Source organism: Callionymus lyra, chromosome 16 (genome assembly GCF_982586985.1).
Source record: "Callionymus lyra chromosome 16, fCalLyr1.hap1.1, whole genome shotgun sequence".
NCBI classification, from domain to species: domain Eukaryota; kingdom Metazoa; phylum Chordata; class Actinopteri; order Syngnathiformes; family Callionymidae; genus Callionymus; species Callionymus lyra.
In genome coordinates, this window is record NC_141833.1 from 3,919,079 (window position 1) to 3,932,397 (window position 13,319).

Here is a 13,319-nt window from a genome sequence, read left to right on the forward strand (position 1 = left end):
AAGAGAAGGATAATACACTCCGTTTCGAAATGAACTTGTTTCTTTGGAAGCCATGACAACTAAAATGTTGGTTCTAAAATAAGGTGATTCTTCAATCGCCTCTTTTCCCCTTGTGATCCGCTGATTAACAGTTTCAGCAACTCCATGGTAACAGAGGCACTAAAATATAAAGTGTTGGAACAATCAGAGTTTTTATTTGTGCTGTAAAAAAAATATGGCAAAATCAAACAGTGATAAATTACTTTATATAGTTTGTGTTGACATAATAGTTTGTTGCCTGTGCTAAACCGTAACCATTACTTGCTCTATAAATGGCTGGGTTGGTTATTATCAATGATGATTATTGAGGACCTGATCGAGGTTCCAATTGATTATCAATTAAAAACAAATACCGATTCTTGATCAGACGTTATTGATTTTGACAACATCCGGAATTTTATACGTTCAAAAAACTGCAAGATTTTCTTCAGTAAAGTTTCAACACTAAGAGATAGAAAACTATGTAGTGCACATGCCTGGCCTGTATGAGGCAATGTCATGCGCTTGTGAACGACAATGATGCTCGTGGAGCTTATGCTCATTAAGATCACTGCTGTGTTTGTAAAGTGTAAGACTTCTTGGTCAGTTTTAGTCCAGAATTTAATTTAATTTGTGTGTGTAAGAGCGACTTATAGACTTGCTCCTCTTTTACTTTAGTGGCTGCTACTGTTGTTTATTGATATTATCTATTGATATTGATATATGAGTTTGAGGAGCTTTGAATACCCAGTTAAGATGTTGCAATTTACTGGTACACAATACAAATACACCCCTTTTCATGAGTTTATCTTAATGCTCTGGTTGCACTAAGACCCTCCCTCTATAGATGTGTGTGCCCTTTTTCCCTTATTAACTGATTTTTTACTCTTTTTATTTTTAGCTAACAACAGGTCACGTGGTATTTTTTGGTGGAGCCCCAACGCTTTGGCCACCTGCGTGGTCTTCCTGTCTGTTCCTGTGCTAGGCTCACTAATGGGACCATCCATTTAGCTGCTGGATCAGGTCCTATTTGATGTGTTGTTGTAGTGTAGCTCCCTAGTGTAGCTCTTGTTACCATCATCATGAGCCAGAAGAATGAAAGTGCACACTTTGTTTTGGTGAGGGATGACTTCAGGCATCCATACAGGCTACCCTCTTTTGTTCTGCCGGTCGCCAGCAAGCTCAGAGCAATAGAGTGTCACCGTTTTGTTGTTGAAATGTTTGGTTGTAGCCCATCTGCGGCCACACACCCTATGGCTTTTGCTAAGTTTACGGTTAGGACCTACAAGAAGTAGATGTGCGACAGCCTCTAACTGTGTCGCACTATCCTCCAAATGTAAACTTTTGTTTTTTATTGAATTACTGTTTAATGTGTTTCCCCATTATTAGCCATTATTTTGAAAGCATGGTGCTATTTGTAACCAACTAACCTTTGCTGCTCATACAGTTGTTTTTTCAATCTTTGGCTATATTGTCTTACCCTGACCTTGAGATAGCATTTATTACATAGTAAAATGGTGAAAAATATAATACATTTGTTCCATTTTTCCACCTCCCACAATACATGGAAGCATTTGTGTGTGTTTGTAAACAAAGTCAGCAATACTTACTCAAAATTCTTACAATCATTTAGCAACAGTTACGATCTTGTGACAAACATCAAGGTACACACTGACGGTCACCACTCATGATTTGATGTTGTTAACAGCTGACAGAGAGTAAGGCTGCTAGCGAGTCTGCACTTACTTCTTTCTTCAATCTCAAATCAAAAGGAGGAGGGGGAAATGCAGGGCAGGGGGAGGCAATCCCAACCAAAGGGGGATAAAAACGGGTGCAGGTGGGTGGAAGGGAGGGGGGTGAGGAGAAGAAGGAGCATGGAAGTGAGTTGGTGAGTGGATGAGGGGCCGAAGGGGAGGATAAGGAGCATTGGGGAAGGTGAGAAGTGGGGGGCACTGGGGCATTTGAATGACAACGTTTCCTTTAAGACTGTGGAGATACTATGCTACAATTAACTTTTTGACATATTGACCCACATTTTCTTGTTAATAGAAGGAAATAAACGTATTAGCACATAGTCTGGTAAATTAATGTGAATATCCGGGATTAAAAAGGCCTGGTGGTCACTTGCCATCACATTTTGGGTTATATTGCTAATCTTGCTTAACTTGGACTGTTTTTCCACGAATGTTGACCCCAAGACCACCTTGTAGTGGTATCTAAAGAGAAGTAGGTTAGGTTAGGTTAGGTAGAACTTTATTGATCCCTCAGGAGGTCTTCTTTGGGAAATTGTTTAAAGTAATGGAGTTCATTTAAGTAAGGAAATTTAAAGTAGGATCCATTTGAAATAGTAGTAAAGTTATTTTTCATTGTCTTCAATGCTATCTTTAAATAAGTATTTCTTGTTTTTACAGTGTTTAAAGTTTTGACAAAATGATTGATTAGGTTGAGAATATTTTTTATCTGCCTCCTGTTGTGAGCCGTATAGAAAGACAAAAATTATAATTATTACATTTAAAATGTGTATCCTGATTTATTAAACCTGGAAATAATTAACTATTGTGAGTCAGTTTGAAGCCAGATACTTTGATTGATGTTAAAAAAAAAAGGGGGGGAACATAGATAAGATATAGAAATCGGCATATAAACAGAAGAGAAACGGGATTTGAACCAAGAGGTTGCTCTTGTACCCTCCACCCAAATTGCCCAAAAGAAAAATTAAAGGTTCAGATTAAATGGGATACAAAATATTTTGTTGTTGAATACATCTTTTTTCGAGTATTTGGAAGCAGCATCTATTAAGGTTTCTTTAAGCTCCCCCTTAAATTCAGAAAAAAACTATACTCTTGGTTAAAAATGCAATGCTTGTTTTTACAGCACTGAGTCTCTGTTTAAACTTCACTGTCTTAGAGGAAACATTGGTGATGAGAGCAAGTCAACAAAGGGCATGTGGGAGGGACTAGTGGCCATCAAGGAGGAAGTATTTACCTGCAAGAAATGGCATGAGCTCTCCTGCTGACTGCCCTTAGCTTTGACTAGAGCTCTATCTAGGTTTAGATTACCGGATCCTGCGCAGGCTTGCAGCTGGTTTTGGCTGCTGTTGGTGGTGTTGATCTCTCTTGCCCTGCTCACCGTTAGAGTTGACGACCAAGCCCCTTTCTTCACCATGGGTCCGTCCATAAGACTGAGTGGCAGCAAGGAGACACTTCCTCCACCGACACCTCCTCCAATGTTATTGTTGTTGCCACTAACTGGCAAACAGCTCGACGATGGTTGGTACTTTATATCCGAGTTGCTCCGGCAGGCTTTGAGTGCAGGATGGTGGTGTGATTGTCCGTGGTGTGCACGAGTGTGTGTGTGCTCATTGATTGTGTTGTAAGGGTCCATTATAAAGTACTGTTGGGACTGCGAGGCGGACAGATGAGTATGTGGATTCTGTGGGAACTTTTCATGGGCGTTGACTGGGTACCTGCCCATAGTCATTGCGATTGGCGAAGGGGAGATAGAAGGGGTGGGTGAGGGTGGGGGTTGGTGGTGAGGATGATAGAGACACAGCTCTCTTTCCAAGTTGTCATCTGAGCTCCAGTATCCAGATCCTGGAGCAGATGCCGTACCATGGAGCTGGTGATGATGGTGGTGGTGGTAGCTTCGATGTTTCGGCTCTGCTGACCGACAGCGCTCACGACTCTTGCTGCGCTTTCTGTGTCGTACTCCTGAAGTGTCACCCTCTGGGCTGGCCCGGGAGCCACCGCCTGCACCACCAACACCACCATTTACGCTTCCAATGTTGGGTCCCTTATTAGACTGGACGTGGTGTGGCCCCTCTAAGGAATGTGACTTGGTGAAAAGTTTTTGCACTGAGTGGACTAAGTGTCGTATCCTCCCAGGGCTATCAACGTTATTATTCCCCCCAATACCGCTGCTATGGGCCAGCACTCCTCGTTTGTACTGCAAGGTATGGTAACCATCTCTTGAGAACGATGACTGACGCTCAAACGAGTCTGCAAAATTTGCTGATACCTGGGATATAGGTTTAACTCCGTAGCCTCCACCACCATCTCCTCCTACATATGGTACCATGGCCATACACTCATCCTTTACCTCAGGATGGTGAGAGGAGGAAGTGGAATGGCACCGCCTTGGGAAAGTTCCATATGGGACCATGCTGTTGCTGTCCGGTGGGTATGCAGAATACGGAGCATTGCAGTAGGACAGCTCAGCTTGATGTGGCATAGCAATTGGAACAGGGATGTCTGACTGACTCATTAAATATGGCTTGCGGTCAACATGATGACCAAATGGATCATATGATGACTCATAGGAGACCACATGATGGTGACTACGACTACTAGAAAGGCCCTTCATCATGTCAGTGGAGAGAATGTGTGCATGGAGAGATCAATAATGTGGATGGAATCAGTCACAGTCTAGCTCTTGATCATGGAAAGCTGCAGACAGCCTTCCCTTGGAGGAGAGGTTGACGGTCTGGAAGATAAAGGAAAAAGACAAATCATCAGAAACCGTAAATTTGCTAAACTTCATTTCAAATACACCATTTGAACAACATTAATGGGTGTATCCATCAGTGTTTCCTGTGGATGAAAAGACAAATGCAATTAGTGTCAACAAGTGTCCCGGATATTCCTGCGTAATGCAAATTCCTCCAAGCAAGAGCTCCTACCAAAGAGTAAATTCCATTGTAAAAAACATTTGAAGGCATGACATTTTTGGAGAATGAAAGCACCACGGGTGTGAGTTATAGTGGTTAAAATATGCAACCCTTTGCTTTGAGAGCCCGACCTAGATGGTAGCAAATATGTACAACCATGGAAACCTTTGCATTGTCGGCTCAAGGTTGAATTGCTTCCCTGGAGATTAACTGAAAAACCTTCAATTGAATCTAAGCAATTCAAGCTAACAAGCTCACTACAAGGACAGAATCAAGAATCATTCCATCATCACTCTCTACGACAACGGAAGGCACATTTTTTAATTAAGTAGAGCTAATGTTGCCTCAATAAACTTGGATTGGTTGAGAAACAGACCAAAAGACAGTATTTTTTATGTACAAAAAAAATGAAAATGGTCTGTATGCTTCAAGGTATTTTGTTAGAATATTTATCCTTTTCTGGAAGTTTTTTCAGGATGAGAAAATAATGGCGTTTACCAATAGGAATGGTAATGTGACGTACTATGTTTTCTATGTAATTGTATTTTAGGTGTGTCTCCTCTGTTGCTGTAACCATAAAACAGCTTTCTACTACAAAAGCTTTAAGTAAGTAAGTAAGTAAGAAATATTTACTTATATAGCGCTTTTCGAGACCAGGGTCACAAAGCGCTTAAACAATCAAAACAATACTCAAAAAAGTACATACTTTAAAGATCAAGATAATACTGAGAACAACACAGCTCATGGTATCAAATCAACCAACAGCATTGCATTGAATGTTCCAGTGATTTTCTTTATTTTGTTTATTGATAACCTTATAGTTCAAGACATCTGGATCTTCAGCCACTAAACACAATTGGGTCCGGCTAGATTGTCCTTCGTCACAGGAAGAGCTTCTTCGTCACTGAAAACAGAGCTTCTTCGTCAACCAAAGCTATGCAAAATATTATTGTCAATGAGCCTTTTTCACCTAAGTAAAACAAGACTCGTAAGTCATTAAAAAAAATGTATAGTACTATCTTGAAGTCAGTGGAGTCTTTTGAGGTGGCTTAGGCATCTGATTAGGATACCTCCTGGACACCTCCCTGATAAGGTGTTACGGGCATGTTCCACTGGTAAGAAACCTTATTGAGAGCTTAGACATGCTGGAGTGACTATGTCTCTCATCTGGGAACACCTTGACAATGTGATTGGGTAAGTCTGTGCCTCCTTGCTAATGCTGCCGCACTGGCTCCGGATAAATGAAAGAAGATGATGAATTCAGGGGCTATTTGTGTCAAAGCGTTCTCTTTAGCGATGAAGCGCTTCAGGAAACTGCAATCATTTCTAATTAGGGTTTGTCATCAAGAATCCATTTCCAAATGTTCAGATTCCAATTTGAATCGTTGAGACATTTCTATTTCAGTTCTTCTTTAGTCTGAATCTCAATCAGAGGGATTTCTGTGTAGTCCGTGTACTGATATTAAATATTCATGCTGCAGCAGGTCAGGCAGAGCGTCTTGCTATCTTGAAATGAAATAACAATTAAGATGATTACCTTTCTCAGATATATTTATTATTTGTTACTCAGCCAAACCCTGAAATTAAATAAGGCTTTCATTAATGGGTTAGTTCACCCTAAATTCAAATTTCACTCATTTTCTACTCACCCTCTTGATGATCAATGGTTTTGTGATTTTTTCAGTAATCTGTTCCTTTTAAAGATATAAGAAATAATTTATATCCATTTTACGTAGCAACTGAAGCTCAGGTTCATCTACCTCTATAATGAAAACATCCAAATACCTTCGTGGTGCTCGTCTGTGATTTCCATGTTATATTGAAGCCTCAACAAAAGGAATTCTTACGGAAAAACTAAAACACGTCGAGCGCTCCCAATGCACAGTAGTGTAGACAGTGGACTGGACTCGCTCGGGATATATACCGGAGTGCATCCGGAGTTTGTGTAGCATGTTATGGTTTAAACAGCTGCTACAAACAAGGTTGAAACATAGACTTTTTCCAAAACAATTCCTCTTGTCAAGGCTTCAATACAAGATGGACATTACAGACAAGAACCATGAAGGTATTTGGATGTTTTTAAGTGTCGTTTTTGGACAAAGATGAATACCATGAAGCTGAAGTCCTTCATTAAATTAGACATGCATTTTTACCTATAACTCTAAAAAGGAATGGATTACTTTACTCCTTACACCTTAGTCGACATGAAGGAGAGTAAAAAATGAGTTAAATTAGAATTAGTTCATCCAACTCCTCCAAACAATTTTATTATATTTGCAAATGGAAACTTTTACACACAGTATATACACTTTTTCTGGTGGAGTTTAAGTAAATATTTTTTAAACAAAAGTATTGCTTCGTAGTTAGCAAGTTATACTTTATGTTCTAGACCAGACATGTTTGAGTGGTGCTACCAAGCAATAAAGCATTTTTATTTCCCATTTGACAAATCGACATTGACGGCAGACTAAACTTACTCGTACCGGTATTGAAGGTATTGATTGGCTGTTGGAGCTTCATGAAGCAGTGCTCACTACATGGCGCTTTTTGCTTAATAATCTTTGGCTTTTAAGAAACGTACTATCATTCTTAAACCAAGCTAGCGTCTCTGGCTCCCATCAACCACATCAGTCGTCTTCAGCCTGCCTACACGCTTCTTTTCACTTCCAATATTCTCTGTTTGTTAAAGCTGGGTGGCTGATTAAAAGTTTTATATTTGAACAATCTTCTTTACTCCTTGCATCTTCACTGTTCCTTCTTCCTCTCTCTCATTTATATAGATGTATTCTGTCCCGCTTCTTCTGACCTTAATTACTCTTCTCTGCAGCTCATGGTCCATGGAGAATAGACATGGACGGGTCCTCGCACAGACAGACGGAAAGACAGACAGAATCTCTCATCCTTGCTGAATTGAATACATCCTCCTATCCTTCTTCCTCCCTCGAAAAATTGTCTACATTGATCCGAGCTTAATATATTTTCAGATGATGATCCAATGAGTTTGTGTGGTCACTAGATGTGCTGCTGCTCCAGGAAGAAATGATCAAGTATCCACCTTTAAAACAGAAAAATAAACTGCTAAAAATAATATACGGTAATCCTAACTATGTGTCATCACCAGCCAGAGTAGAGCAGGGAGACAGACACTGTCTGCTGGTGATAATGTGTCATTTAACAAGCTTATTGAATTGTAACAGATCAATAATAGCTTTACAGTGTAAGCTTTCTACAAGAGAACAGTTAATGAAATATTGCATTGTAACGTGTCTAGGCATGAGGAGTCAAGGCAAATCAAGTAATCTCAAAAGTAATAAGGAAGGCAGTAGAATGTAGAACTACGTTGTCTGACTCTTTGCTGTTTTTTCGAAAAATGTGTAAGGCCCCCAATTGAGTCGTCAGTATCTGTGTAGAATTTGACGCCTTGCTCATCGCCCACTGACTCTTATGATTCAACATAGCATTTTCAGGAGCGAAGACGGATGCGTGGGCTAACTTTCTCTCTGTGTACCTGCTTCTGCAGCCTTCTCATGCTGGCTGATGAAGCTTCGGTTGACGGCACAGAACAGCTCAGTGGTGGGAAGTGTGATGGAGGTGGGGATCAAAATGACCAGATGACGGAGAGGTAAGCGCTAAGCACATCTTTAGCACTTGTCTGCTCTTCTCAATATGGAAAGTAAGAGGAAGTACGTCTGTGGAGGACTTGCACAGGAAACCCAAAGAGAACTATAAAAAATAGTAATTAAATTGAAGACTTCTCCTCGACAGCAAGGCACTGACCAATTACGGACATGGCGAAGCAAAAATGTCATTACAGACTGTTCTAAATCCTCACCGTTTAAGGGAAACTAATGTGTTGGTTTAAGTGTCTCTTAAATTAAACATGGACTCTCTTGTACTTATTAGTGTGTGTCTTTTTGTACAAAAATCTATTTCCATTTAAATATCCACATTAGAATATGTGCTTAAGCCCCGCCCACTGAAAACACTTTGTTTTTCTAGATATTAAATATTGTTTACCATAGTCACGCCCACTCCGCTGTGATTGGTCAATCACCAAGGTTTGTCATGCAGCGCATGAATCCGGGAAGTCTCCACCTCGAAAGGACTCATTGTATAAACAAAGCAGGGCGAGAGTACAGCTGGCTGGAGAAGGAGTGAAGACCATTATTACACCATAATTGGCTTTGCTCTCGTAACCTCTCGTTCGCCAAGATTTCAGACTAACTTCAAAACATTGTCATGATAAGGGGCATCGTGGAGAGGAAGACATCAACACTTAAAACATGTGAGAGTTGGGTTTTCACTTTAGTTGCCCTTTGAAGTAACAATACGCCAGATTCCAAATATTGTTTCTGGCGACCCCAGGTGTCAGAAAACTGTAACTAAATGCTGTAAGACAGGGATGCCCCAACTTTTTCTATTTTACTTTAATCTAGTCTGTTGAGATCTACTAGCTTACACATTCATTCATTTTTTTTTTGCAGCGGCATATTTATTTAAAATGCGCATTAGTAATCGAGGAAGAAAGCTAGTTCCTTATATTCACGCCAGTAGGAGCTGCCACATCCGTCATTGACGTTGGCAGTCACAGACTTTTTTTGTTCATAAATTCATCCAAACCTGCTTCTGTATCCTGAATAAAGGCTTCGTTAACAACATCGCCGTCCTTGAACGACTTCTTCTAACAAGTACCTGAGTAACGTGATATAATGCCGTTGTTGCACACTTACCCTCTGTGAATCTGGTAAAAACAGACTGCTGTGCGGCAAAACCCTTTTAAATTTTTGAGGGTGTAGTGATGTTTTTACCGTACTGGTAAGCGTCTCTCAGCACGCATGCGACCTGACATGAGAGTCACAACAGATTGTCTATTTGTTAACAGGACAAGATAATATCTCTTGTTGTTGCAGTTTCTGGTATAATCTTCCAGATAACTTCAAGGCTCTCCACTTCATATTATTATAAAGTGAAGGGTGTTGTTGAAATATTAGCTAGTGCAAAACTATGGCTGGAACACAGGAATCAACACATAAATCATTGTAAATTACAATGGTTCTTTCTGATTTCAATATCTTTTAAAGTTAGAGTGGATGGACATTGTTGGGACGTGTAAAACCTATTAATAAAGGTCAGAGGGAGTTGCATTGCAAATTTGTGTATCTGAAGAAAGCCTATGACAGACGTGTGCTGATGGAGGAGAGAGAAAGATTTCACTGCGGACTGAAAAGTTGAAAAGTTGTTTTGCTAAAAACATATTTGGTTTGGGGGGCATTATCAAACATTAGAGGTGTTGATTGTTTTTTTTAGGCTTGTGTTTTCTCAGGGTAAAGGTGACCCAAATGCCCGAAAATAAATGTAATTGTTTGATTCCTTGTGTTGCTTCCTCAACCACAGAAATAAAACTGTAACATTTGTTTTCGGGCGTTGGGGTCACCTTGACCCTGAAGTAACACAAAAATAATACAAATAATTACGTTAAAATTGGGAATCAACTCGACAATTGCATTTGCTAAATAGCTTGTTTAAAAGGGCCAAAAATGGAAACTTATTTAACTATGGTTATTTTACTAATACACTATGATTAAGAACAAAAATTGAAAAGTACACTCTGAAGGATTCATCATGATGGATTACAGAAAATAATTTCTAGCTGGCAAAACTCTTTGGATACAAAAATGATTGATGCATCACTGTGCCTGAACTGCAAAGAACCCCCCCCCCCCCCCAAAAAAAAAAACATGCATTATCAACAGTAGTCCTGGAGCTAGTCAACACATAAAATACTTCAAGATCTAATATTGTCATGTAGAATAGCCCATCTCACGTGTCATCCTCTCCCATAAATCCACCTTGCTAATCCCATGAACTACCCGAGCCACCTCCTCGCCTCCATCTGTTCTCTTCCCTGATTTGCTCTTTTTTTATTTCTCTCACCTCCCTTGATAGCACATTACCATTCCTGTGCATTATCACCGTAATCTTCATGCTCTCTTTTTCCGAGAGCCTATCATGAATAATGTCTTCTCCTCTTCTTTGCTACCCAGGCTCTTATGCAACTCCCTATAAGCCTTTGCATTAGCCTTTTACACACTCTCTTTGTGCATCAAACTCTCAAGGACTACTGACTTTTATTCTTATCTATGCCAAACTTTCTTGTGCTTACATTTTCCTGAAGATACGCCTAACCTTCTTCACGGTTTCGGAGCCTACTTTGTGCCACGTCTGAAAAAACATAATTTTGATCTAAACCTCCACCATTTAATCCCCGCCTTCACTCTTTCCCTTTCCCGGTCACCAGTCTCATTTTATGGATCAGTGGGTGATGTTGCCTCGAAAATCTTTTGGGCACCGTCTTACAGTCAGCTTCCTCTTTCAGGTTCGGCCTTCGGTAAATGTAATCTTCTCATTCCTGCACTCTTGACTCATCTTTCTTCTGGAAGTAATTCCCACAGAATTATCAAGACTCACTACAACATACTCAACCGCCTGTCTCTAAACAAATCTGCTCTTAACTTCACAAACTTTCCCAACACTTCCCTATCTCTTTACCAACATGTTTTTTGAAGTCTTTTACTATGATTGTCCATAAAGCTGAAAGTGTAAAAAGCAGTGGTACCCTGGACGTCTATGTCATGCCAGTAAACTGCACCGCTTCCACATCAACTGCCTGAAAAAGCTGATACCGGACACAGACGTTCTCTCTTGAGCTGGCATGCCGAGCATTCACACCCTGCTAAAGAGAGCCCAAGTGAGATGGGCGGGCCACATTTTCTACCATGAAATGGGAGAAGGCAAGCGCTCAAAGGGTGGACAAAGAAAGCGCTGCAAGGATACACTGAAAGCCACTTTGAAGAGCTTTAACTTAGAATCACAGTCCTGGGAAGCAATAGCCCTTGTACCTTTTCTACCTTTCACAAAAATAAAAAACACTGCTGAAGCTGTGAGAAAACTTTCATCCCAAGCTGCTCCTGCACCCCATACTACTTCAGCAACCCACCTGTGTCCGACCTGTGGCAGAGCCTTCAGAGCCTGCATCAGACTGATCAGCCACAGCTGGACACACCGCTCCTGATGTGATTTCTTGATCATCGTCTAGCAAGGTATAGCCCTGAACAGTCTGTATATCAGACATGTGAGACCATATTGCATGCAGATATTCATGTCTAAGACAATGGCTACGTGAGCAAGTTCAAAGCATTCCCCTATGTTCGTATGAAAACAAGGCATGTGGTTTACAGTGTTGTCTGGTACAGATACATTGGACAAAGCCCACGCTGTGTATGAGGTCAGGGATTTGTAGTTTTTATCTATTTTTTTTGCTTTTTCTATTTGAATTTTGCCATTTCCAAATCTTCAAGACATCAAGGGCGGAACCCACTATCATAGCATGCTGGCATTTTTGTGGAAGGATTATCTGAGAGCAGGAAAATAATGTGACCTTTAGCATAACCTGAATGTGTGCATACCCTTTAAAATGATCTGTACTGACGGGATTTCAAATGGCACAGTTAAACATGTGTAAGTTGAAACTGTCTCAACTATCAAATCTTGAATCGTTTGAACTCACATGGTAGACTAGGAAAGCGTCTTTATAGAGGATATACATTTATACACCTCATATATATTTTTTTAAAGTAACATTTAGGACACATGTACAAGTAAACTATAGAGGTGTGACAGCAGGGTAAACTGAATTTTCTTTCATAGTAGAGTTTTGAAACATGCTTGTGTTTATTTCCTGAAAAACGACTGATAAGTGACAAAGACAGTAAATATCAGATGAATTTGTTAATTGTCACAAGTGTTCTTTTGCAGTGGAAAATATTTGTGATTTATTTTTTCTGTAAGAAAACAGCTTGGAGTGGAAATTATTTTACCATGTGTAATGTCATTTTCTTTTTGTTTAGAATTGACCTGTGTCGAAATGAAAATATTGGTATCAGTACTGGTATCAAACATTTTGATCGATGCCCAGGATTATAGCGGGGGAATCCCAGAGTGCACTAAAGAGTTTCAAATTACCCAAGAATTATGCAATCAGAGTGTAACCTGGAGGTAAGAAGTTCATAAAAGAGTCGCTGCCACCTGTTGTCCTAGTCGCACAAAGCTTGATACAAGAGTACCTTTTTGATGATGCTGCAACTTCAACAAAAAATAAATAACTGTACCTGATATAGTTTTGTGTTTTTGTACTGTAATATGTGTGGTTAGTTTCTTTCAATGTGGACAAACAATTTCTAATAAGGTAATCTGTTTTGGAAAAGTGGAGTTAAAGCAACAATTTGTACATTTTTCTGTAAGAAAAGTTGAACTCAAATGATGGCAAAACTCTAAAGTGCCAATACCAAATTCAGCATGTATGTTTCTTTACAAAACAAGTTAAATATTCTAGTTTTTGTTTTATCTTCTGGTAAAAACCTCCCAGTTCTACCTAGGAAACGCTTTTTCCACTGCTGTAAAATAGTTCATGACACTCAAAAATTCTCTTCATAGTGAAGAGCCTCATTATATAATAGTGAGGGTTTTACTCCATCATGCATGGCTGTTTAAAATTGAACCAATAAAAAAAAAAGATTTGATTGATTTGATTAATGACAAATGATGTTTTGTGTTGTTGCTTTTGAAAAAATGCATT

At 39.7% G+C, this 13,319-nt stretch overlaps 1 protein-coding gene across 4 annotated transcripts in view; it reads right to left on the reverse strand.

The window, feature by feature from the left end:
* Positions 1-13,319, reverse strand: part of LOC148063275 (disks large-associated protein 1-like) — a 41,527-nt gene that overhangs the window by 21,277 nt on the left and 6,931 nt on the right. For 3 of the 4 annotated variants that reach the window (XM_087810743.1, XM_087810742.1, XM_087810745.1), the window contains exon 2: positions 3,004-4,500. In XM_087810743.1, the coding sequence (XP_087666869.1) occupies positions 3,004-4,383 (1,380 nt within the window). In that variant the 5' untranslated portion in view covers positions 4,384-4,500. The remainder of the gene's footprint in view (positions 1-3,003; positions 4,501-13,319) is intronic. The other variant, XM_087810744.1, reaches the window with a different exon arrangement.